Raw genomic sequence first — 26,650 nt, 5'->3', positions numbered from 1 at the left:
AAAAAGTGCTGTGGAAATTATGTGGAGCGGAAGTACTATTTCTTACTAACATGGCCTAAAATCCCATCTCTCGTGAATGCTGAGTTCCAAGAATACACTGACACTAGACTGCGATGCTAGTAACGAAGAGGTGCTATGGAAAGTGTGTAGAGAGGTTGGAATCACCGTCTCTCCGCCACAGAGCTACCAGAAACGAGTTGCAATAGGACGAAAATTTAGGGCAAGTTAAAGAGTGTCAATGAAAAAAATCTCTCTACACTACTTCATGCCAATACAAGCCACCCTCCCACATACACCTTTCATTGTTATCTTTTCACGATACCTTTACTTAAAACACCCAGCATGAGCGTTTACATCTCTCTAACACCACTACAAGCCATCTTCCCTCATACACCCATACACTTTATCCTTCAAATAATCTAATTCAGACACCAGGCTCAGGGTACGTTTGGGCCCTTTTCTTTCCATCACTACAAGCCAGTCTCCCTCATATACTCACTCCAATCCTCAAAATACCTGAAAACCATACCACGCCATCTCAAGAGTGTGTTTAAGTCTCCCCATCCCTCAAAACCACCATACCTCACATTTTCTTTCTATATCTTCAAATATCTGAAAAAGTATAACATGCCATCTCAAGAATATGTTTGTCACTCCACCATCACTCCAACTCACCCTCCCTCACATGGTCTAGTCTTTAGATCTTAGTCTGGGAGGTAAGAACAAGTAGTATCAAAGTCTACATTAAGGTCTTCCGATCACCACTCCAAGTCTTCTTCCCTCATACACCCTTTCACAAGCAATCACGAAATACACACAATCACAACAACACAATCAGACACTACACTCAATACAATCACACAAAACAATCACACAACCACACATCATGAAATACACAAAATACACTCAAATACACACCCTCAAAGAATACATCCCTCCATTACCACCTCATGCCACCCTTCATGTATCATTCTACTCACCTCCCAAACAGTGGAATGTCCGAAAGCTTGAACGAATGTGTGTGAAATGCCCCAAAGCCTGAACGAATCTATGTGGAATGTCACCAAGGCAGGGCACAGGGTGAAACACCGTGGAATGAGGCGAAAATGAAGGAAAATCCATATAAAAAAAAAAAAAAAAAAGGAAAATGAATGGGAAATCGAGAATAAAATGAGTGGAAAGTACCGAAAAAAAAAATGAAAAGCGTCGAAAATTAAGGAAAATGAGTTGAAGGAAATGAAATGAAAATGAATGACTGAGACGAAAATCGAAAAACCGTTGAAAACTAGAGGAATTTCGTCGAATATGAGAGAGAGAGAGAGAGAGAGAGAGAATGCGTGCGAAATGAACTAAAATTGGTGTGAGAGAGGTGGAGTCTCAGGGAAATTGCAGCCGTGTAACCAGACCCAATCAGATTACAATCCCGGAGTCGTCCCCCGCTGCAATGAGTCCACCGGAGCCTCAATCAACCCAGGCAATATCACTCACTCACACCCACACGCCTTTTTCGCCCGTGTGTGTGTGTGTGTGTGTGTGTGTGTGTGTGTGTGTGTGTGTGTGTGTGTGTGTGTGTGTGTGTGTTTTCTGGAGTTACCCCTGGAATTCGGACCCCCGTTTTCTTTTCTTTATTTCTGGGAGGCTTAGATGATTTTTTTTTTATTTTTCTATTGATTATCATTGATACGTCCTTTTCTTTAGCCTATTAAATTTCTTGCTGATTTTAAAAGACAAGAGTACTTTTTTTTAAATCTCTCTCTCTCTCTCTATCACACACCCACACAATAACTAAAGCTAAAAGGGGGTTAGGGGTCTTTTCCAGGTTAAATTAAACGCACTATAGTAAGGGATCGTGGCAGAATGAGAGAGAGAGAGAGAGAAGAATGAAAATAGTTTCTCTCTCTCTCTCTCCTTTCCAATTCTCTTATCAGTTAAATTCAGCTGTGAGTTTCTTTACCCAGGACGGACACAAGGCAGCCCAGACCACCTCAGGAAATGAAACTCACTGTGGTAATGAACTAAAGGAACTGCCACACCTCCACACCATTCCGACACCACCTGACACCACTGGCATTATTCTGACACCACTTGTCACCATCCTCATACCAGACACCATCCTCATACCACTGACATCATCCTCATGCCACTGACACCATCCTCATACCACTGACACCATCCTCATACCACTGACATCATCCTCATACCACTGACACCATCCTCATACCACTGACATCATCCTCATACCACTGACACAAGCCTCATACCACTGACACCAGCCTCATACCACTGACACCAGCCTCATACCACTGACATCATCCTCATACCACTGACACCATCCCCATACCAGACACCATCCTCATACTACTGACATCATCCTCATACCAGACACCATCCTCATACCACTGACACCATCCTCATACCACTGACACCATCCACATACCACTGACACCATCCTCATACCACTGACACCATCCTCATACCACTGACACCATCCTCATACCAGACACCATCATCATACTACTGACACCATCCTCATACCAGACACCATCCTCATACCATTGACACCATCCTCATACCACACACCATCCTCATACCAGACACCATCCTTATACCAGTGATGCCAGTCTAACACCACCCTAACACAATTCTAACACCCCAAACACCACTAACATACTTCTGACAACACTGACAGCATTTTTAACACCATCTCGTCACTGCTAACACCATTCCAACACCACTATTGCCACCCTGACACCCTTCTTATTCTACTGACACCACAAATGCCACCACTATACCATTCTGACACCACTACAACGTTCTGACACCATCCACACCATTCTGACACCATCCATACCATTATGACACTGTTGGTTCATTCTCATCATAGGTTCCAACATTTCAGAGTTGTGTGTGTGTGTGTGTGTGTGTGTGTGAGAGAGAGAGAGAGAGAGAGAATTAAACTTTTGCATATGATATTTGACGGACTATATTTCTCTAAATATATACGCTGGACATGACACTGGGAGCTTGTGTTTGTGTATTATAAATATTGAGAGAGAGAGAGAGAGAGAGAGAGAGAGAGAGAGAGAGAGAGAGAGAGAGAGAGAGAGGAAAATGAATACCACTGTCTTGATGTTTGACACCGAACACACACACACACACACACACACACACACACACACACACACACACACACACACACACACACACAGCATTCAGTACCCACCTCAGACAATCAGGACACCAGCACTTACCTTCGTGGAAGAAAAGGTGAGATTAATTAGTAATAAAGGTAAAGGGTAAAGTCTAATAAATATTTAACATGGACCTCTCGAGTATTTAAGGTACAGGGTGACACAAAAGTTGGGCTATCATTTCACTGCGACTAATTCACACTAGGGGCATGTCCGTCACTTTCCTCCCTGACGCATCATATCAAAGAGAATCATCAATGGCCAGCGAAACATACTACTTCTCTCTCAGTTTGGGAATATTAGCCAAGAAAAGTTAGAAGAGAAATAAATGGTATATTAAAGGGAATCATGTGTGAATGGAAAATATACGTCTCTCTCATCTTACAACTATTATTAAGGTGTTCGAAATCAGAGGCAAAAGTAGTGAAAACAGTAGGTGAACTTCTGTACGTTAGAACACAGAAGTATACAAAGCCTCTTTCAGCTTTGAGATATTAGCCAGTAGAGGAAAGTGGAGTAGAAATATCACCAGGCCTCTTTCAGCTTAGAGATATTTGCCAGGAGAGGAAAGTGGAAGAAGAGAAATATTATCAAGCCTCTCAAAGGTCAGGAATATTAGCCAGGAGAGGCAACTGGATGAAAGGAAATATTAGGCGAACTTTAGTAACCTCGGGCAGGAAAACATACCAGGCCTCTTTAAACTAAGGAATATCAGTTAATAAATGAAAATGAGAAGCAGAAGAGGTGAAAACACTGGGAGAACACACACACACACACACACACACACACACACACACATACACACACACATACACACACACACACACACACACATACACACACACATACACACACACACACACACACACACACACACACACACACACGTCAAAGCATAACACCCACTCTCTCTTCGTGAGCGCGGGTGTTATAAAAAAGAGAAGTGATTCGAGAGCTGGTGATGCCAAAGAAAATAAAACATTACGAAAAATCACAAAATACCCATATACAGTACAGTAGTAGACACAGTACAAACTATACTAATAAAAAATATCAGAAAAATACAAAATCTATGACCGACTGATCCGAAAATTTAACTCCAGAAAAAAAAAAAAAAAGTCCCTGTAAAGTACACACTAAAAACGACACGGAAAAAAAAATGTCTAAAAATAAAGAAACATAAAGCGAAAAATATAGACAAAAATACAAAGAGAGAGAGAGAGAGAGAGAGAGAGAGGGAGATCTAGAAGGTTGTGATTCGAAAGGATGGTCCGAGACTTCAAAAACTGGAATAAAAGTAAAAAAATAAAATAAAACACGAAAAAAGAAATGAAATAAAAAAAAAACTATGAATATCCCTACAAGTAAAAGCGAAGAAATATAAGGGCAAACGTGCATATCTTAAAAAAAAAATAAAATAAAATAAAAACTCGAAAGCGTGGTCCGAAGCTCCGAAACGCCTTACTGATATTCAATCTCTGGAAAGCCAAGTTCTGGAAACGACCGCGATAAGAGGGGGTAAAAGAAGATGAGGGAGGGAGGGAGGGAGGGAGGAAGGGGGGAAGAAGTAGAGACCATTGCGAGGAGGAGGGAGAGAATATTAAGGGAGGGAAAGGAGGAGGAGGGAGAGCATGTTAAGGGAGGGAAAGTAGGAGAGGGAGAGGCGGGAGAGGCAAGGAAGGGTGAGAGAGGAAGGCAGAAGACGTGATATGGAGGGATAGAGGAAGGGGGAAGGGGAAGAGGGGTAGAGACCACTGAGAGGAGAAGGGAGAGAATATTCAGGGAGGGAAAAGAAGACAGGGAGAGGCGTGACGGAGGCAAGGAAGGAGAGAAGGAGGTAAAAGATATGATATGGAAGGACAAAGGGAGGGAGAGAGGGGGAGAGAAGTAGAGACCAATGACAGGAGAAGGTATTGAGGGAGGGAAAAGAGAGGGAAAGAGGCGAGAGGCAGTAAGAGGGAGGGAGGAAGAAATTGTCATACGGCAGCAGGGAGAGGAAGGGAGAAGGAAGGAAAGAAGTAAACAGCATTGGGAGGAGGACGGAGGAAGAGGGACAGAATACTGTGGGAAGGAAGCATGGAAGAAGAGAGAGAGAAGAATATAACAACGAAGGTGGGAAGAGAGATGAAGAAGGGTCATTGACTGAAGGAGGGAGGAAAAGCAATGAAGGATGAATGGAGGGAATTAAAGGAGGAATTATATAGCCAGGAAGAGAATATCGAGGGAGGAAGGCACATCACTACGTGGAATGGAAACGGAGAAAACGCTGGAGTGAGAGAGGGAGGGAAGAGGAAAGGGTAAAGGAGTGAGGGAAGGAAGGAAGGAGGAAGGAAAGGAGGGAAGTTAAGTGAGGGGACTAGAGGAAGAGGAAGTGAGATGAAAGATGAAGGTTAAATGAAAGAGGGATAGAAGGAAGATAGGAAAAGAGGAAAGAGGGAACGGGGAAAGAGGGAACGGGAAAAGAGTGAGGAAGCGGAAAGAGGGACGGGAAAGAATGAGGGAGGAAACCAGATAAGAAAAAAAAGGAAGTTAGGGAGGTTTGGAAGGAGAGAGAGAGGAAAATCGGGAGGGAAGGTGATTGGAGAGAAGACTGGAGGAAAAAGAAAAGGAAAAGAGGAAAATAAGATGGAGGATAAGAGGGAAGAGCAGGAGAGGAGGAGGGAGGGAGAAATGGAGGAAAAAAAGGGAGGGGGGGCAGGGCATTGCGATGGACCAGAAGTGGAGAGAAGTGATGCAGGGTGGAATGAGAGAGAGAGAGAGAGAGAGAGAGAGAGAGAGAGAGGGGGGGGGGGCAGTCGAGGAGGCTATTGAAATCCAAGGCGAAAGGAAGGTGGAGTGGGATTACTTTGGTGGAGAAAGGGATTAAGTGGAGGAGAAAGGGATTAAGTGGTGGAGAAAGGGATTAAGTGGTGGTGGAAGGGATTAAGTGGTGGAGAAGGAGATTAAGTGGTGAAGAAAGGGATTAAGTGGTGGAATGAGGGATTAAGTGGTGGAATGAGGGATTAAGTAGTGGAATGAGGGATTAAGTGGTCGAGAAGGGGATTAAGTGGTGAAAAAAGGGATTAAGTGGTGGAGGAAAGGGATAAAGTGGTGGAGAACGGGATTAAGTGGTGGAGAAAGGAATTAAGAGGAAATGAAGGAGAATTAAATGATTATATTACATGACAGAGAGAGAGAGAGAGAGAGAGAGAGAGAGAGAGAGAGAGAGAGAAGGATAATGAGCCCTCAAAACAAAATTAAAAGCATGGAAAACGAAGAGCAAAAAATATCAATAGACAGAGCAGAGTGTGAAAGAGTTTGGGAGTTAGTCTCTCTCTCTCTCTCAGTCCAATACCCATCTTCCCTCTTTTCACTTTTACCATCAGTACCCCATCTCATCCCATTCTCTCTCTCTCTCTCTCTTTCTCTCAGTGCAATACCCATCTTTCCTCCTTTCACTTTTTCCATCAATACCCCATCTCATCCCATTCTCTCTCTCTCTCTCTCATAATTTCCACCATCCTTTTCAAGTACCTTCTTCCATCTCTCATTTCCTTCATAATCCTACTCCCCCCCCCTCTCTCTCTCTGTTTGTCTGTTGTCTCTCTCTCTCTCTCTCTCTCATAATTTCAACCTTCCTTTTGTTGTATCTTTTTTCATCTCTCATTTCCCTCATAATCTCCTCCCTTCTCTCTCTCTCTCTCTCTCTCTCTCTCTCTCCCAAACACATCCTTTCCATCACTCTTTTTCATTCCCTATTCCATCTCTCTCTCTCTCTCTCTCTCTCTCTCTCTCTCATAAAAGGAGCCAATGGCAAAGGCCCAGTGACCAGAAAATTGGACCAATAGGGGACCTTGGAGGACTATAATGGACCAATGGGAGTGGAGGAATATTAGAGAGAGAGAGAGAGAGAGAGAATGGTAAGTACAGAGCAGGTGAAAAATGGAATATGAGAAAGATGTATTATGGGGAGAAATGAGAGAGAGAGAGAGAGAGAGAGAGAGAGAGAGAGAGAGAGAGAGAGAGAGAGAATGGTAAGTACAGAGCAGGTGAAAAATGGAATATGAGAAAGATGTATTATGGGGAGAAATGAGAGAGAGAGAGAGAGAGAGAATGGTAAATACAGAGCAGGTGAAAAATGGAATATGAGAAAGATGTATTATGGGAAGAAATGAGAGAGAGAGAGAGAGAGAGAGAGAGAGAGAGAGAGAGAGAGAGAGAGAGAGGTCCTGCTGGCACCTCTCCAGGCATTAGTAGGATTTCTTAGTCCTTAGCCAAGTTGACAGTTTTTGTCCTCTCTCTCTCTCTCTCTCTCTCTCCCCTCTTTTCTCCCCCTCTAATTCCTCCACTTTATAGCTCATCTATCTTCTTCTGTCATCCTACCCTCCCTCCCTCCCCTCTTCCTCTCCCCTCTCTTCCTTCCCTCCCTCACCTCTCCCTTCCTTCCCTATTTCTCTCCCTCACTCCCCCGAATCCCTCCCTTCCTCCAGTTCGTTTACCTTTCCCTCTCCCATTCTTCCTCATTTCCTTCTCATCCTTTCCTCCCTCCCCTCCACTTCTCTTTTTCCTTCCTCTCTTTCCTTCTCTCTACCTTTTTTACCCATTCCTCTCCCTTTCTCTTCTCTTTTCTTTTTCCCTCTTACCTTCTCCCTACATTCTTTATTTCTTTCTCTTCCCTTTTTCCTTCCTTCCAACACCCCCTTTCTCCCCCCCCTCTCTCTTTCTCTCTCCCCCTCTCTCCACCAATTATAATTTCTTTCCCTCCTTCCTCTTCTTATACCAGCTCTCCTCCTCCCCCTTCTTCCTCCCATTATTCTTCCCTCTTCGTCTCTCCTCTTATCATCCGTTTTTATCTCCGTCGCTTCTTACCTCCCTCCCCATATCCATTCCTTCCTCTCTCCTTCAATTTTTATTTCATTCCCCACCCACCCCACCTCTCTCTCTCTCTCTCTTCCATCCACCTTTCCTTCCTCTTCCTTCCCCATTTGTCCATCTTTCCTTCCTACCATCCTCCCTCTCCTCCCACCTTCCCTCGTCTCCCTTTTTTTCTCTCCTTATTCCTTCCTTCCCCTTCTTCCTTTCTCTCTTTATTCTTCCTTCCTTTCCCTTCCACTCTTCCTTCCTTTCTTTCTTAATTCCTTTCCTTGCTTTCTCTATATTCCCTACTGTCTTAAAATATGCAATCAAGTAACAGTTAGGAAAGCACACACAAAAAACGTACATACACATCAACGTACACACAAATACGCACATAACGTACATACCAGTCTCCACGAGCCGCCTTTTTATTCTTACCTGAAATAAAAAGAAAAGGGAAATTAGTGGACAATAAATGCTCTCTCTCTCTCTCTCTCTCAACCTACCTACCTACCTATCTATTAATCCTACCCCTTCCTTGATCTCTCTCTCTCTACCTACCTACCTATTTATCCTACCCCTTCCTTGATCTCTCTCTCTCTCTCTCTACCTACCTACCTACCTATTTATCCTACCCCTTCCTTGATCTCTCTCTCTCTCTCTACCTACCTACCTATTTATCCTACCCCTTCCTTGATCTCTCTCTCTCTACCTACCTACCTACCTATTTATCCTACCCCTTCCTTGATCTCTCTCTCTACCCACCTACCTACCTACCTGCCTATTTATCCTAACCCTTCCTTGATCTATCTTTCTCTCTCTCTCTACCTACCTACCTATCTATTAATCCTACCCCTTCCTTGATCTTTCTCTCTCTCTCTCTACCTACCTACCTACCTATCTATTTATCCTACCCCTTCCTTGATCACTCTCTCTCTCTCTCTCTATCTGCCTACCTACCTATTTATCCTACCCCTTCCTTGATCTCTCTCTACCTACCTACCTACCTACCTATTTATCCTACCGCTTCCTTGATCTCTCTCTCTCTCTTCCTTTCTCTCTCTCTCTCTTCCCTGAGTGAGAGAGTGCTGTATATATAATGACCGCCACCTCACAAAAACCATTGGAAAATTATAAGGAAGTTCCAGAAAATGAAGATATGATTTTGGATTTTGAGAGAGAGAGAGAGATAGAGAATGAGTCTGGATTTTGGAAACGAAGGGGGGAGGGGTGGGGAGGGGGGGAGAAGTAGGGGAGAAAGAAGGAGGGAAGTGACGCAGGGGAGGAAAAGAAGGAAAGAAAGGAGAGGAGAAAGAGACGGAGAGAGAAGGATAGGAGGAAGAAGGAAGAGGAGGGAAGGAAAAAGAAAGATGGACGTAGAGAGAGAGAGAGAGACAGAGAGAGAGACAGTAATCCAGAAATAAAACCTAAAACCAGTACAACCAACCTTGCCTACCCGGGGCTTCCTGTCTTATCAAATTTAAACCAGAATATTTAACTCTTAATATAAAATAGTTTCCTCCCGCGCACACCAGCTTTTATATTCATTATCCCCGTAGCCTGGACAGGAAAGAATTGTGCTCTGTTGGATGTCTGTCTGTCTGTCTGGTCTCTAGAATGTCTCGTTGTGTGTGTCTGTCTGCCTTGTATGTTTCTGTCTGTTTGGTTTATGTCTCTCTATCTAGTCTGTCTGTCTGTGTCTACCTCTCCGTCTATGTCTGGTCTGTTTCTGTCTAGTTGTATCTCCGTCTCTATTTCTCACTGTCTGCCTGTCTGTCTGGTCTTTATTTCTCTCTGTCTTGGCTTTACTTCTGTCTTTGTATCTCTTTCTTTATACTTCCTTGTTTTACGTATGGTTTTCTTTGTGACTGTCCGTTTGTCCGTCTATCTATCTGTCTGTCTTCGTTTTTTGGCCTGTGTCTCTCTCCTTTCTTTCTCTTTCTGTGTCTCTTTCTTTTTATCTCTACCTTTCCTCCTTTCTGTCAGTCTGTCTGTTTGTCTTCGTCTGTTAGTATTTGTCTGTTACTGAAATTTACCTTCTATACGAATACTACATGTTTCTGTCCCTCTGTATTCTTGTATGTATATATGTATGTATGTACGTATGTATGTATGCACGTATGTTTGTTTGTGTCTATCTGGCTGTCCATCCTTGTCCGTGTGCCTGACTATTTGGTTCTAAAGGAATATCTTGGCTGCGTTTTTTTTATGCTTGAAATGATGTCTGTCTCTTTCTGCATTCTCTTTGTCTGTTCCTCTTCATTCTAGCTGAATTTTAAATTGTTGGGAGCATGGTCTATCTTCTTCTTTCTCTTCCTTCCTTCTTTTCTTTATTTTTTTTGTCTGTCTGTTTGTCCGTCCGTTTTTCTTTGTCCGTACGTCCGTCTTCCTTGTCTGTCTGTCTGTCGGTCTGTCAATATCCGTCTGCTTGTATCTGTCTGTGGTTGAATTTTTGCTCTTCAAAGGCAAATGGATGTTACTCTTACTGTATGTGACTGCTTCTTTCATTAATTAAGCAATATTTTTTTATGCAATTGCCATATCATTCTTTAAAAAGGCAAACGGGAAGCATTCTTCATAAATTATGCAAACTTCCTGTGCGTACTGCCTGTAACAGGAAGGGCAAGAACTGGGACTTAAACAGACAATTTCAAACTATGATGCGGCAATATTCTTAATAAATAAAGTGTCAGTAAGAGAAGCTCTGTAATAAAATGGTCAGTTACAAACACTACTTAATCCATATTTATGCCACAGATACATAAAATAAATAACAGGAATCATGGTACACCTGTCCAGACTACACAAGCTCTGTAATGTAAGTGCTTAATACAAATTACAAGTACAATAATTATGTAACAAGTACAGTAATTATGTAAACGAGACATTTTATTACACAAGATAAGAACACCAAAAATCCTGAACTGTAGCTGTTCGGTACAACTACAAGTAGCTGAGGAATATAATGTTAAACATCATACTGCAGCAAAATACAAAAGGCTTGGCGCTAAAAGGTACCTTAGTTACTCGTACTTGACCAAACACACACACATACACACACACACTATATATATATATATATATATATATATATATGTATATGTATATATATATATATATATATATATATATATATATATATATATATATATATATATATATATATATATATATATATACAGTATAGTGTGGTTGTTCATGTTCATGTGTATGCTATGATTGAGCATGCTTGCTTCTGTGTGTGTGTGTGTGTGTGTGTGTGTGTAAATGCTGTTCTGGTAATGTTAAGTACGTGTTTGTCTCTGCGTGTAAATCCGTGTGCGTACACTTGCCTAGGTAGGTTATGTATGTATGCATGTGTGCAATTCAGAGAGAGAGAGAGAGAGAGAGAGAGAGAGAGAGAGTGTGTGTGTGTGTGTGTGTGTGTGTGTGTGTGTGTGTGTGTGTGTGTGTGTGATGGCTCCTTCAAACAGCTATGCACACAAGCATCCTTTACCTCCTTCCCTCCCTCCTCCTCCTCCTCTTACTCCTCCTTCCTTCATATTCTTCCATTCGTATCATACTCGTTTGTTCCTTCATTAATAGTATTTCCTTCCTCCCTTCATTTTCTTCCCTCCGTCCCAAATTCCATTCTTCTTTCTTTTCTTCCTACCTTCCCTCCCTTTCTTCCTTCCTTCATGGTGTTTCCTTCTCCTTTCCTATTTTCTCCCCTCTTCATCTTCTCCTTCTCTCCCTCTGTCCATCCGTCTCCTTCCATCATGCTGTTTTCTTCATCTATCCCTCTTCTTTTCATTTATGCCATTTCTTCCCTCCTCCTCCTCCACTCTTCCCTCCCTCTCTTCCTTCCTCTTTTCTTCCTTCCTTTCCTCCTCCGCCTCCCTCCCCTCTTCCTTCATTTCCTTCCCTCCATTCCTTATTTTCCTTTCTTCTCTCACTTATGCCATTTCCTTTCCATCCCTCTTTTCTTCTCTCTCTCCCTCTCTTCCTCCATCATCATCTTCCTTCCCTGTTTCTTTCCCTCCCTCTCTCATCCCTTTCCTCCTTTTCTCTTTCTTGTCCGTCTTCTTTCATCCTGTTTCCCTCCTACCTCTCCCCACCTCCATCTCTTCTTCTTCTCCATCTCTCCATCCTTCCTTCATTCCTCTCCTCCCTTTCATTCCCTTCCATTCTCTTTCCTTCTTTTCTCCATCTAGTTCCTCCTCCATGCTACTTCCTTCCGTTTCTTTCTCTTCTTTCTCCTTTGCCCCTCCTCTTCTCTCCCTCCCTACTCTAGCTTTCTCTCTTTCCTCACCATTTTCATCTCTCTCTCTCTCTCGTCATCCCTTCCTTCTCTCAGCCCCTCCCCTTCTCCCACCCTTCCTCCTTCATTTCCTCTTCCCTCCCCTCCTCCAGCAATTCACTCCTTCCCTCCCTGCATTCCTTCGTACCTCCCTCCCTCCCTCCTCCCTCCTCATTGCCATGTAAATTGTATAACTATATCGCAGCATCCATCCTATCTCCCTCCCCTCCCCTCCTCCCTCCCTCCCTCTCTCTCTCTCTCTCTCTCTCTCAATCCCTCTCCCTTAGGCATATAAATTGTACAGCTACACAACACAGCCTCTCCCTCCCTCCCTCTCGCATATTCCTTCACTCCCTCCCTCCCTCCCGTCCTCTTACATATTCCTTCACTCCCTCCCTCCCTCCCTCCTCTTACATATTCCTTCACGCCCTCCCTCCCTCCTTCCTCACATATTCCTTCACTCCCTACCTCCTTCCTTACATACTCCTTCACTCCCTCCCTCCTTCCATCCTCACATTCCTTCACTCTCTCCTCCTTCCTCTCATATTCCTACACTCCCTCCCTCCTTCCTCACATTCTTTCCTTCCCTCCCTCCTTCCTCACATATTCCTTCACTCACACCCTCCCTCTCACAAAATGCCCGTTTCACATATATCTTCTCTCCTTCCTTCCCTCCCTCCCTCCTTCCTCTTCCTTCCTAACTCCCTCCCTCTCTTACATGCCTTCCTTCCTTCTCCGTCTGATTCACATATTCACTTCCACTTTACCTATCAACTTACCTACCTACCTACCTACTTCCCTTACTGATACCTAAATGCTGAACATCCTACCTTCCTTCTTCCCTACTTCCCAGCCTGTGTACCTACCTACCTGCTTGCCTAACAATCTACCCACACAACTACCAGTACCTCTCAATCTGCCTACCTACCTACCTGTCTACCTCTTTTCCTACCTACAACAGTTTACTCTGCCACCCTCTCTCTCTCTCTCTCTCTCCACCCTGCCGCCTGCCAGTCTAGGGTGGGTCGCGTGGTGGTGGTGGTGGTAGAGAGAGAGAGAGAGAGAGAGAGAGTGTGTGTGTGTGTGTGTGTGTGTGTGTGTGTGTGTGTGTGTGTGTGTGTGTGTGTGTGCTGCCATAAACACACTGCCACCCTTTGAGGCGCATGATGGAGAGTCCTGTGTGTGTGTGTGTGTGTGTGTGTGTGTGTGTGCATTATATGTTAGTCTGCATGTGTGTTCAGTATGTTTGCGCAGTGTCTATGTTTGTGTACAGTATGTGTATGTGTGAATTATGTACGTTTGACTGCGTTGTGTAAGTGTTCGTGTCTGTGTGCACCTAGTCTGATTATGTATGTATAAATGTGTACCATGCGTATGTGTACGGTACCTTTTAAGTTAACCTATTTGTTATGTACGTTTTCTATTGTGATTTGTGTATGCAATTTGAGATAGAGATAGATAGATAGATAGAGAGAGAGAGAGAGAGAGAGAGAGAGAGAGAGAGGAAACTTGATTATCTAGATTTGCTGGCAATTGCTTGGGAGTGGTTAAGAGGGAGGGGAGGGGAGGGGAGGAGAAATGAGAGAGAAGGGAGGGGAGGGAGGGAGGAGAGATGAGAGGAGAAGGGGACGAGGGGAAAGAAGATGATAAAGGGGGAGAGAAATGAGGGAAAGGGAGGGGAGGAGAGAGGAAGAGGAAAGGAATGGGGAGGAGGGGAGGAGAAAGGAGAACGAAGAGAAAGGAGTGTAGGGTAGGGTAGGGAAAGGTAGGCTAGGTTAGGTTAGGTTAGGTTAGGGGAGGAGAGGAGGGGAGGGAAGAGGAGGAGCGGAGGAGGAGTGAGGAGAGGAGAGGGGGTAGAGGAGGGAAGGGAAAAATAAAGCAGAAAATGAGAAGTGAGAGAAAAGAATGAACAGTGTAAGATAAATAAATGAAGAGGGGAAAATAACACCTTTATTATATATTCTATGAAACTAAGCCATGGGGAGAGAGAGAGAGAGAGAGAGAGAGAGAGAGAGAGAGAGAGAGAGAGAGACCAAATTTTCCCAAGCTTTCAAATGCTTTCCCCCCCCTCACACACACACGCACGCACACACACACACACACACACACACACACACACACACACACACACACACACACAAACTGTTCCATCTTTCGCTAAAATGCTCCAACAACTTTCCAACGAACGCTCCAAGGGTCTCAGAAATGCCCCAGCGTTGTCGAAAGGCCTAAGATCTTTGTATCAATGCTCCAACTTTTGTATCAATGCTCCACTGTTTGTTATTAATGTTCCTGTGTTTGTATCTATGCTCCTACGTCCGCATGATACTCCGCGAACGTACAAATCCGCCAACAGTCCCGGAAATCCGCTAACGTTCGCATAAATGTTCGTAGGTCCGTAAACACGCTCAACCGCTTCAAAAATACCTCAGCGTTCGTAGCCAAAAAATGCTCCGACATACATCAACGCTCCAACATTTATATCACTGCTCCAACATAAACATCAATGCTCCAACATGAACATCAATGCTTCCACATAAACATCAATGCTCCGACATAAACATCAATGCTCCGACATAAACATCAATGCTCCAACAAAAACATCAATGCTCCAACAAAAACATCAATGCTCCAACATAAACATCAATGCTACTACATGAACATCAATGCTCTAACAAACATCAATGCTCCGACATAAACATCAATGCTCCAACAAACATCAACGCTCCAATATATACTGATATACCCGGTATATATCAATGCTCCAACATAAACATCAATGCTCCAACAAACATCAACTCTCCAACATAATCCATGCTCCAACATAAACATCAATGCTCCGACATAAAATATCAATGTTCCAGCATAAACATCATTGCTCCGACATAAACATCAATGCTCCAATAAACACAAATGCTCTGACATAAACATCAATGCTCCAACATAAACATCAAAGCTCCAACATAAACATCAAAGCACTAACATACACATCAATGCTCCAAGGCTTCTATAAAGGCTAATGCTGCCATAAATGCTCCAACGCCTGTATAAATGCCCCAACGCCTGTAAAATGCTCCAACGCCTGTATAAATGCTCTAACGCTTGTATAAATGCCCCAATGCTTGTATAAATGCCCCAACGCCTGCATAAATGCTCCAATGCTTGTATAAATGCTCCAACGCTTGTATAAATGGTCCAATGCTTGTATAAATGCTCCAATGCTTGTATAAATGCCCCAACGCCTGCGTAAATGCTCCAATGCTTGTATAAATGCTCCAACGCTTGTATAAATGCCCCAATGCTTGTATAAATGCCCCAACGCCTGTATAAATGGTCCAATGCTTGTATAAATGCTCCAACGCTTGTATAAACGCTCCAACGCTTGTATAAATGCTCCAATGCTTGTATAAATGCTCCAACGTTTGTATAAATGCTCCAACGCCTGTATAAATGCTCCAACGCCTGTATAAATGCTCCAACGTTTGTATAAATGCTCCAACGTTTGTATAAATGCTCCAACGCCTGTATAAATGCTCTAACGCTTGTATGAATGTTCCAACGTTCGTATAAATGCTCCAACGCCTGTATAAATGCTCCAACGCCTGTATAAATGCTCCGGCAACGCTCATACAAACGCTCAGGTGTATTGAGAACAACCTACCTTTAAGGGCATTAAATTGGAGAGAGAGAGAGAGAGAGAGCGCACTACCCCTTCTCTTTGGAGTTTCACACCATCCTCGCCTGCCACCTCCCCCCCCTTCTCTCTCATTTCATTCTTTTGCTTTCCTCTCATTTTCCATTCGCTCCCTCCTTTCTCTCTCTCTCTCTCTTACTCTACCTTGGCGGTTTAGTGGGTTAAGGAGCTTCAACTGGAAGTGGTTTTTAAAGGGTTTAAGTTGGAGTTCACTGATCAAATAATGCCACTCAAGGACAGGCGACTGGGTATTCCTAATGTCTGAAATGAGTAGCCAGACCATGGGACCCTACGCTCTTCATAGGATAAGGATTACATGATGATTGAAGCTGATGATGATGATGATGATGATGACGAAGATGAAGCTGATGATGATGGTGATGATGACCATTTTTGTTTCCAGCAGCAACGAGCAAATTCGTCAGTACACAATAAACAATATTATTCTGAGGTCACTTCACCCTCTCATGGTCGAAATATCTTTAATTTGGCGTTCTTTTTCCAGCTAACGCAAGATTATTTCATTCAGCACAGAGTGAGTCATAGGAGCCTGAGTGTTAATACCGTCACCATTACGACACTTTTACTACGTCACTGGAAAAAAAGAGAAAAAGTTATAACGCGATACCAAGGGCGCAGTTGCCAAGTCTCGCGATATTCCCCAAACAAACGCACTGTAAACGGCCTATTCCCCTTCAGTATACATCCTGTAATGTGTATTTTCCTGAGTTTACATAGAATTAAGGCAGTTTTTGTATCTACATACGTGTGGTAGGATTAAAGTTGTATTTTTGGCCTTCCTAGCGTCGAAAATAATTATCGGAATTGCCAGAGCTGTTGGCAAGAGCAACGCTAACAACGTAATTCCATTCAATATATACCTTGTTACGTGTAAAGTATTATGTGTATTTTCCTGCAAGTATTGGTAGAGTTAAGGGGGAAAATATCTTCATGTATGTTGGTAGGATTACAGTCTTCATACAAGGAAAATAAAAAAAATAAAAAAAAGAGACTTGGCGAAATTTTGAAAATGATCCAATCCCATTCAACCTACTTCCTGTTACGTGTATTTTGTGTACTTTCCTCCGGGTTCACGTGAAGTTAAGGCAGTTTTGGTATCTCCCTGTATGTGGCAGGATTACATTATAGTCTTCGTGCCCGGGAAAATAATGATCAAAATTATCAAACGCTCGGCTGTTGGCAAGAGCGCTGGTGGGTGCGTTGGGGGATGCCAGTTCGCGCCGGCAACATTATTATCACGGCAAAATATAATCAAAATATAATATCTATCCACTCTGCCGGTTGGATAGTATGTCTGCCAGTGTCCATCCGGTCGCTGGGGTAATTATCCGGCGTTATCTGAATTTATCCACTGGTAAATGGCCACATAAACGATGAAATATGGCCACCAACACCAGCTAGTCGGTAACACAAAAGGCGCGCGGGAAAATATTAGCTGTATCTGTAAGCCGGAATGAGTTTAATGCTTGTAGTTTTTGTAGTGTGAAATGTTAGGGTGATGTTTGTAGCTTTTGGCAGTGTGGAAGGGTAGTGCTTGTATCTTTTTGTGGAGGTAAAATGCTACTTGTTTTTGCTGTGTAGAGATGAGTCTGTTTGGTGCATCTACAGAACAGAATGAGTAACGTTTGTAGTTTTTGTAGTAATCAATGCCTGTAGTTCTTGTAATGATGTTAAATGGTGGTAGTTAGTTTGTAGTGTAAGAATAATTTTTGTAGTGTGTAAGGAGGGAAATAATGGTTGTATCTGTAGGATGGAATGCACTTAGTTTGTAGTTTTTGTAGCGTGAAATGTTTTTAACAGAGGGGAATATCTTTCTAGTCTCTGTAGTGAAATCAATTTGTTTGCATTTCGTAGTTTTAAATGTTAGTTTTTGTAGTTTTAAATGTCAATAGTTTTTCTCGCGTAAAATTTAAATGTTTGGAATGTTTGAAGTGTAAAATTAAAATGTTTGTATTTCTGTAGTGTAAAATTGATGATGTAGTTTTTGTAGTGCAAAATTATTTAAAATGTTTGTAGTGTCTAAAATTGAAATGTTTGTAGTTTTTGTAGAGTAAAAGTAAAATGTTTGTTGTTTTTGTTGTGTAAAATTAATTAAAATGTTTGTAGTGTAAAATTAAAATTTGTAGTCTGTAAAATTAAAATGTTTGTAGTTTTTGTGGAGTGAAAGTAAAATGTTTGTTGTTTTTATGTAAAATTAAAGTTTGTAGTTTCTGTAGTGTGCAGTGTTAATGTCTGTTTCTGCAGTGTGGAGTGTTAATGTTTGTTTCAGTAGTGTGCAGTTTTAATGTCTGTTTCAGTGTGTGCAGTGTTAATGTTTATTGTTTTGTAATGCTTCGGTGGCGCCAAACGTTACGGTGAAGTTTGTCGTTTCGGTAGTGGTGTGAAAGGCTATGAGATTTTGTGGTAAAATGAGTATATCTGTAGGTTTTGTAGCTGCGTGTAACGACTGATAATTTGTGTAGCTTTGGGTGTGAGAAAAATGCTGTTATGACTCAGGCTGCTGCTGCTGCTGATGATGATGATAATGATGATGATGAAAATTTGACTCAGACTGATGATAGTGATGAGAACTGATATGACATGCTGAGGGTGATGAAAATTTATGACTCAGGCTGCTGCTGCTGATGATGATAATGAATACTGATATAATTTAGGATGATGGTGATGACTGATGATGATGATGATGAAATTTCTATGACGATAATGATGATGATGACCGGGTTGTGCTTTGCTGGTTTTAACTCAGGGTCGCATTATAAAGTAGATGGCATCTGTACCGTGACACCTTTTCCTAAGCAATTTATTGTGCTTTCTACACTTTGACATTCTCTTCTATGCCTTTATTTTTATTTACTTATTTATTTATTTTTTAGCACTGATCTAGTCTGCCTCAGTAACGAACAGGAGGATTAGTGGGGTAAAATAAACGGAATAGATCGCTAACGAAAAGGCGCTACTGATACCAGAGTTACCCCGACCATGAGTGTGTTACATGGGGTGTAAACTGAGGTGTATTGCGGTGTGTAATATAGCATGCAGGCTACACTTGATGGTCATATTTGGTTAAAGTGTGATTTGAGTTTAATGAGACAGTGTTGCTCTCTCTCTCTCTCTCTCTCTCTCTCTGTACATGTCTACTGTATATTTCTTCTAACCCCACTGTCTCTACCTTCTTCACTTAATTCTATCATTCTACCTACTTACCCTGTGCTACCTACTTACCTTATCATTCTACCTGCCTACCCTATCATTCTACCAGTATACTCTAACATTCTACCTGCCTACCCTATCATTCTACCAGTATACTCTAACATTCTACCTACCTATCCTATCATTCTACACGTACATACGAGTACTTACCATTCTACCCACCTATCCTTTCATTCTACTTACCCCATCTACCTACTCTATCATTCTGACCACCCACCCTACCTACCACGTCACCCTCTTATTCTTCCTACTAACCCGATCATTATACCTACTTACCTTATCATTCTATCTACTTACTCCATCATTCTGTCAATTCACCTCTCATTCCACCTACCTACCCAACTTACCATTACATCCACCCACCCTACCATCCAACCCTACCTATCATTCTACCAGTCTACCCATCCTTCTACCTACTTACCTTATTCTACTTACACTACTAACATAATTTTCTTTTTTCTCACCAGGAACCACGACTGCAGGCGGTGTTTGGTTATCCACCGTATGCACACCAACGTGCTGCAGTACAAGGAAAGTGAGTACTGAGAGAGAGAGAGAGAGAGAGAGAGAGAGAGAGAGAGAGAGAGAGAACGACTGCATCTGTATACAAGTGGCGTTGGTATGAATGTCTACATGTGTGCGTGTGCCTATGTGCGTCATTGGGTCACCTTGTGCAACATTCACTTCCTCATAGCATCACGCACACGGATGCGGCGATGTGTGCGTTTGTGTGCACGTGTCATGTACGTGTGTACGCACAAGCTAATTACGGTATGCATGTGTACCTAAGCTTGCATGGAACTATAAATACATGCAGGTAGTTATGTAGGTATTTATGTGTGCGTATGCACGTATGTCTTGAAGCATGTATGTTTAACTATGGATGTGTGTGTGTGTGTGTGTGTGTGTGTGTGCGTGTGTGTGTGTGTGTGTGTGTGCGCGCGCGACTGTGGAGGTCCTAAAGCATATATAAACCGTACAAATCTATCAGTATATAACTACGTACGTATATAAGACTATGTAAACCTGAATGGACGGAGGGTAGGTTTACACTGTACACACTTAACAAACACGAATACATACTAAATACACAACAGCATGACTGAATGACGATGTATGAATACCCAGAAAATGTATGGGGTATTTAATAATATGATTATGTAAAAATATGTTTGTATGCCTAATGTACCTCAATCAGTAAAAACATAGGTTTGTGATTATGCGGATGTATGATGTATGTGGATGTATGATGTATGTGGATGTATATGTGGATGTATGATGTATGTGGATGCATATGTGGATGTATGATGTACTGTATGTGGATGTATATGTGGATGTATGATGTATGTGGATGCATATGTGGATGCATGATGTACTGTATGTGGATGTATGATGTCTGTGGATGTATGATGTATGTGGATGTATGATATATGTGGATGTATGACGTATGTGGATGTATGATGTATGTGGATGCATGACGTATGTGGATGTATGATGTATGTGGATGTATATTTCATCCCAAAAACTATGTATAACCACACAGCATACATTGGTGAAAATTTTGTAAGAATTTAGCTACAAAAAATCTGAAGAATATATGGTTTGCTGTTTTTTTCTTTTCTTTTCTTTTTTTCTTTAGGGCCCTACCCTACCCCATCTTTGTGTGGGAGAAGAGGTCAGGATGATGATGATGATGATGATGGCAGTAGTAGTAGTAGTAGTAGCAGTAGTAGTAGTAGTAGTAGTAATAATAATAATAATAATAATAATAATAATAATAAGGCGGGATGATGATTAGGATGTTGACGCAGAACAATAAAGACGATGATGATGATGATGTGCATGTATGTATGCATGTATGTACGTATGCAGTGACCTTCTGACTGTATCTATCTATCAGTTCCCGTGTATATTTCCGTCGGTATCGTTGCATCTATCGGTGTGTTTGCTATCGTTCTATCTCACCATCTATCGCTTTCTATTCTATCGTACCGAACATCTAGGCTTCGCTATTACGATAATGATCTCTCTCTCTCTCTCTCTCTCTCTCTCTCTCTCTCTCATGTGACCATTTTTTGAGCTCCCTCTCATCACCATTTTTTCAACTTTCTCAATATCACCATTTTTCCAACGCTCTCTCTCTCTCTCTCTTACCTTTGTCTTTTTACTATTTTAAATCAAATTGTGGTTTTGTTTCGTTTCTTTACAAGGATTCTTTCTCTTTAATGGTTTCTCTCCAACGGTTTTTCTCTTCCTCCAAGTTTTCCTTTCAAACGGTTTTTCCCTCCTTCTAACCATTTTTCCTTCTTACCATTCAAATCTCTAACCGTTTTCCTTTCAGAAGTTAGATTCAGTAATTCTTCTTTCTCTCACTAACGGTTTTTCTCTCCCGGTTCTTATACGTAACTGCATCTCAAACGTGATATTCAATAACTTTTCTTTCTCTAACGGCTTTTCTCTCCCTAAACAGTTTTTCTCTCCATCCCAGTGATGTGATTCTTTGAGGCATGAGACTTGTTAGTTTTATTTAGCAACATTTCCTCTCCAACAGTTTTTCTCTACCTTACGTTTTTTTCTTCTAACGGTTTTTCCTTCCATTACGATTTTTCTCTCCCTCTGCGTTGTATGATTCTTCAAGCCATCAGATTCCTTACATTTATTTTCCTAACGATTTTTTCCTCCATAACGGTTTTTCTTTTCCTCTCCATGACGGTTTTTCTCTCACTAACGATTTTTTTTTCTCCCAAACGATTTTTCTCTCCGTCAGCGAGGCGTGATTCCTCCAGCCATGAGATTCCCTACGTTGTATTGAGTCGTTTTCTCTCCCTAACGACTTTTCTTTCCCCAACGCTTTTTCTCTCCCTGTCTTCCTAACGGTTCTTCCCTCCCTAACTTTCCCGGGAGTTTTTTTTCCTAACGGTTTTTGTCTCCGTCAGTGTGGTGTGATTCCTCGAGCCATGAAACACTACGTTATTATTCAATAGTAATTTCCTCCTTTTTTTTTTTAATAACGATTTTCCTCCTTCGCGGGTTTTCCCCAACGGATTTTCCTTCCCTAACGATTTTCTCTTAACATTTTTCCCTCCCTAACGGATTTTCTATACAGTTCTTTCTCTAACGGTTTTTTCCTCCACGCCTTTTCTCTTCCAAACGGTTTTTCCCTCTCCTTAACGACTTTTCTCTCTAAAAGTTTGTCTCTCCGTCAGCGTGGTGTGAGCAAACGAGTTACGAGATACCGTACGTGTGCTCCCTGCTGACGGGGGACTCCAAACTCCACTCCATGTTCCGCCTCGATGCCAACCCGATCCCGTGCCCGTTCCCGCACTCCTACACCTTCACCTACAGCAGGGGGAATGCCGAGTGCAACTACCCCCTCAGTACCGTCGACAGGTGTACGGATGACAATAAGATGCTGTTCAAATTCCAGGCCTGCCCGGATATTCAAGGCACCGAAAGCACGAGTAAGTGGTGAAGGTTGGGTTGGCTTACGTTTAAAAGTTAGATTAGGTTGATTTGGATACTGCCTTTAAATTTGGTCTGATTAGGTTTACTGATGTTACAAGACAAAGCTATGAGTACCGATGAGAAAGCTAGGAGTCCTAAATAAGCTAAAAATATCCAAAGCAATTTCGTCTGATTAGGCCTAGTCAAGTTACAAGACAAAGCTAAGAATACTGATGAGAAAGCTAAGAGTCCTGAATCCTTTAAGCTATAACCAAAGCTACAAAAACTATATATGTATAATTCCAGTTACGAAATTACAGACCTACATAAATGATAAACGAAAACGAACTCCAACGACCCATTTCGTAACTACAACTACTGTATTTATTTTCTCTATTTTCTTTCTTTTTTACAGCCGAAGAACTGGAGTGTCTTGCATCGTGGAAGGAAGGAAGTAACCGATATCTGATTGGCAAGAGTGACCATTTTCTTGCCACATCGGATGAAGACAGGTGGGTGTGTGAGAGAGAGAGAGAGAGAGAGAGAGAGAGAGAGAGAGAGAGAGACAGGAGGAGGGAGGGATATCATTATTAGAGAGGGGAAAAGGAAGGATATAATAATGAAACAGAGTGAGAGAGAGAGAGAGAGAGAGAGAGAGAGAGAGAGAGAGAGAGAGAGAGAGAGAGAGAGAGGAGGGAGGGATATCATTATTAGAGAGGGGGAATGGAAGGATATAATAATGAAATAGAGAGAGAGAGAGAGAGAGAGAGAGAGAGAGAGAGAGAGAGAGAGAGAGGATCATTCACCTATCTACCAATTTAATACCATTCTCCACTTTATATACAACCTACCTTCTTCCTCCTACTCTCTCTCTCTATTCTCTCCGGCTCTCCCTTTCTCCACTCTCTCCTTTCCTCCGTTTTCTCTCTCTTCCTCCATTTTCTCCCTCCTCTTCTCATTCTCTCCCTCCCTCCGTTTTCGGTGCCTCCCCCTCTCTCTATTGTTCCTTGGTAAGTTAGGAGAGACTGCGTTATTGTGTTTAAGACCCGCGGATTAGCCTGCCTTTAGCACTGAATTATATTTTAGTGTCTTGCTTTTGAGAGAGAGAGAGAGAGAGAGAGAGAGAGAGAGAGAGAGAGAGAGAGAGAGAGACTTGCCTTTAACAATGAATTATATTTTAGTTTTTGTGTGTGTGTGTGTCAGAGAGAGAGAGAGAGAGAGACTTGCCTTTAACAATGAATTATATTTTAGTTTTTGTGTGTGTGTGTGTCAGAGAGAGAGAGAGAGAGAGAGAGAGAGAGAGAGAGCGACGTCCCCTTCTCCTCTCTCTCTCTCTCAGCACTCAGCCAGGCAGTGTAAATGGGTGTGGAATATGCAAGTGGTAAGTGGTGCCCGAATCCCGTTTTCTTTGAGGCCAGGGAGTTACACGGAGACAGGATGGTTGTGTTAGAGAGAGAGAGAGAGAGAGAGAGAGAGAGAGAAAGGGGGGGGGAGGAATGAGGAAGATGTGAAACTGAGGAGGAAGAGAAGAGACGAGAGGAGAGGAGAGGAGAGGAGAGGGGAGAGGAAGGAGGTGGATTTGAGACAGGGAAGGAACAAGAAGAGAAGAGGATGGAAGAGGAAAGGAGAAAGGGAAGAAGAGGAAGAGAGAGGCGGAGGGAAGGTAGAGGAGGCATAAGGTTGAAAAGGATTGGAGAGGGGAGGAGTGGGGGGAGAGACAGCATGGAGAAGGACAGGAGGAGGAGGAGGAGGAGGAGGGAAGGGAGGAAGAGATGGTGAAGATGGAAGTGAGAAAGAGGAGAGAGACTGGAAACTGGAACAGGACAGAAGAGAAAGAGGAATGAAGAGAACTGCAAGAAGAGAAGGAGAGAGAAAGGAGGAAGTAGAAAGAGAATGACAGGAGAAGAGGAGAGGAAAGTGGAAGAGGCGAGAAGGGGGACAAAAGGAAGAGAAATAAGCAAGCACAAGTAAACAAACAAATGAACAGACAAAAATACAAATAAACAAACAACAAACAAAACCAGGGGACACAAACATACAGACAGACAGACATGCACAAATACAACATATGGGCGAATGCACTTTCCACGTCGGGGTTAATAAAGAAAAGAATATTTGGGAACGTAACTTGTCTTTCTCGTTGACAGAGAGAGAGAGAGAGAGAGAGAGAGAGAGAGAGAGAGTGTGTGTGTGTGTGTGTGTGTGTGTGTGTGTGTGTTACCGTAATTTGGGTAAATTTATATGGCACTGCAATGGCGTGGCGTGTCAAAGGGAAAGTTTGGCACACACACACACACACACACACACACACACACACACACAGACACACACACACACACACACACACACACACACACACACACACATAGCACTATGATTGGTAGGGATTTCTTTTGCCTAGTTGCCCAGTACTTTCTAACACCCAGTTCTCCCAGTATAAGCTCCAAGTAAATGGTAAACCCAGTAATCCTCCTAGAAACCCAGTTGAGCTCCCAGTACCCCCACCCCCTCTAAGTATCCCAGTTAATTCGCAAGTATCCCTAGTAACCCTGTACCCCTCCCAGTATCCCAGTGACTCAGCCCCCTTCCTAGCACCGCAGTCCTCCTCCTAGCATCCCAGTCCCCCTGCCAGTACCCCCAGTAAGCCAGTACCACCTTGGCCACGACAGGTACCGGTGTTTCGTGTACAAGCTCTGGAGTGACCATACCGGGTCTGGGGTGAGGATGGCGCAGAGTGGTGACGCTACATGCAATGGTCTGTTCTCCGTCAACGGGGGATCCATTACGCTAAAACTGAAGAAGGGTGAGTATCTGGTCTATTTCTCTTTGTAAGGTGAGTATTTATTTCTCTTTCTAGACTCCTAAGACCTATTATTACTAACTCATTCTATTACTACTTTTATCACTAACTTATTCTAGATACGGATGTCCTATCTGTTCAATGAGAGTTTCAATAAATAACATATACATTTATTTATACACATCTATATAATATGTGACCTTGGCCTACATATTTCGCAGGGTATAATTTTGATGGTCGCAGTGTTTTAACTTTATTACGCTTTATTTTACTACCGACAAACATTTATTCCTTTAACTCTCCACTTATAACTTTTAAAAATCCCCCCCCCCCCCGAGTCTGACAACCCAGCACTGCTCTCCACTGCCACCTGCCCACCACCCCAACTAACTCCCCACCCACACTGTCACCACCCCAACTAACTCCCCACCCACACTGTCACCACCCCAACTAACTCTCCACCCACACTGCCACCACCCCAACTAACTCCCCACCCACACCGCCACCACCCCAACTAACTCCCCACCCACACTGCCACCACCCCAACTAACTCTCCACCCACACTGCCACCACCATCCCAACAAAACGCCCCACCCACACTCCCAACTAACTCTCCACCCACACTCCCACCATCACCCCCAACTAACTCTCCACCCACACTCCTACCATCCCAACTAACTCCCCACCCACACTCCCACCACCACCCCAAGTAACTCTCCACCCACACTCCCACCCAGCTAACTCTTCATGCAAGGTGCCACATCAACTAACTCTCCACTCCTACCCCCACCAGTCGACACGGGCCACAGTCAATGCCGCTTTCCTAACTTCGTGTCGGAGTCCTGGCTACGGTCGCTCAACGGGAGTATCATGCTGCGTGTGGCGAGGGGCGGAGGACACACGAATTCCACGCTCAAGATGGTGGAGTCGGTGCACGGGGGGGAGCCGCAGGAGACGGTCATCCACAACTGTCTCGAGGCTTATGAAGAAGGGACGCATTCCGCCACGTTCATCACAAGGGTTATTAGGGGATGGTAGGTCTCTCTCTCTCATGGTAAACTCTGGAGTCGTTTGTGTCGCCTAAATACATATGCACCATCTATCAGTCTGTTATATGCACCATCTATCTACCTATCGATCCCTCTATCTATGTCTATCTCTCATATGCTCTCTCC

The 26,650-nt window shown here is 42.9% G+C and overlaps 1 protein-coding gene across 1 annotated transcript in view; it reads left to right on the top strand.

The window, feature by feature from the left end:
• The window catches only part of LOC145410416 (uncharacterized), a 159,657-nt gene that overhangs the window by 55,645 nt on the left and 77,362 nt on the right, over positions 1 to 26,650 (top strand). The window contains exons 3-7 of the mRNA XM_080280569.1: positions 19,699 to 19,766; positions 22,438 to 22,692; positions 23,091 to 23,187; positions 25,345 to 25,478; positions 26,269 to 26,509. Of these exons, the coding sequence (XP_080136695.1) occupies positions 19,699 to 19,766; positions 22,438 to 22,692; positions 23,091 to 23,187; positions 25,345 to 25,478; positions 26,269 to 26,509 (795 nt within the window). The remainder of the gene's footprint in view (positions 1 to 19,698; positions 19,767 to 22,437; positions 22,693 to 23,090; positions 23,188 to 25,344; positions 25,479 to 26,268; positions 26,510 to 26,650) is intronic.

Source organism: Coenobita brevimanus, chromosome 85, assembly GCF_032717465.1.
Source record: "Coenobita brevimanus isolate Jiangsu-jjx chromosome 85, ASM3271746v2, whole genome shotgun sequence".
Taxonomy (NCBI): domain Eukaryota; kingdom Metazoa; phylum Arthropoda; class Malacostraca; order Decapoda; family Coenobitidae; genus Coenobita; species Coenobita brevimanus.
This window is presented reverse-complemented; position numbering and strand designations above follow the sequence as displayed.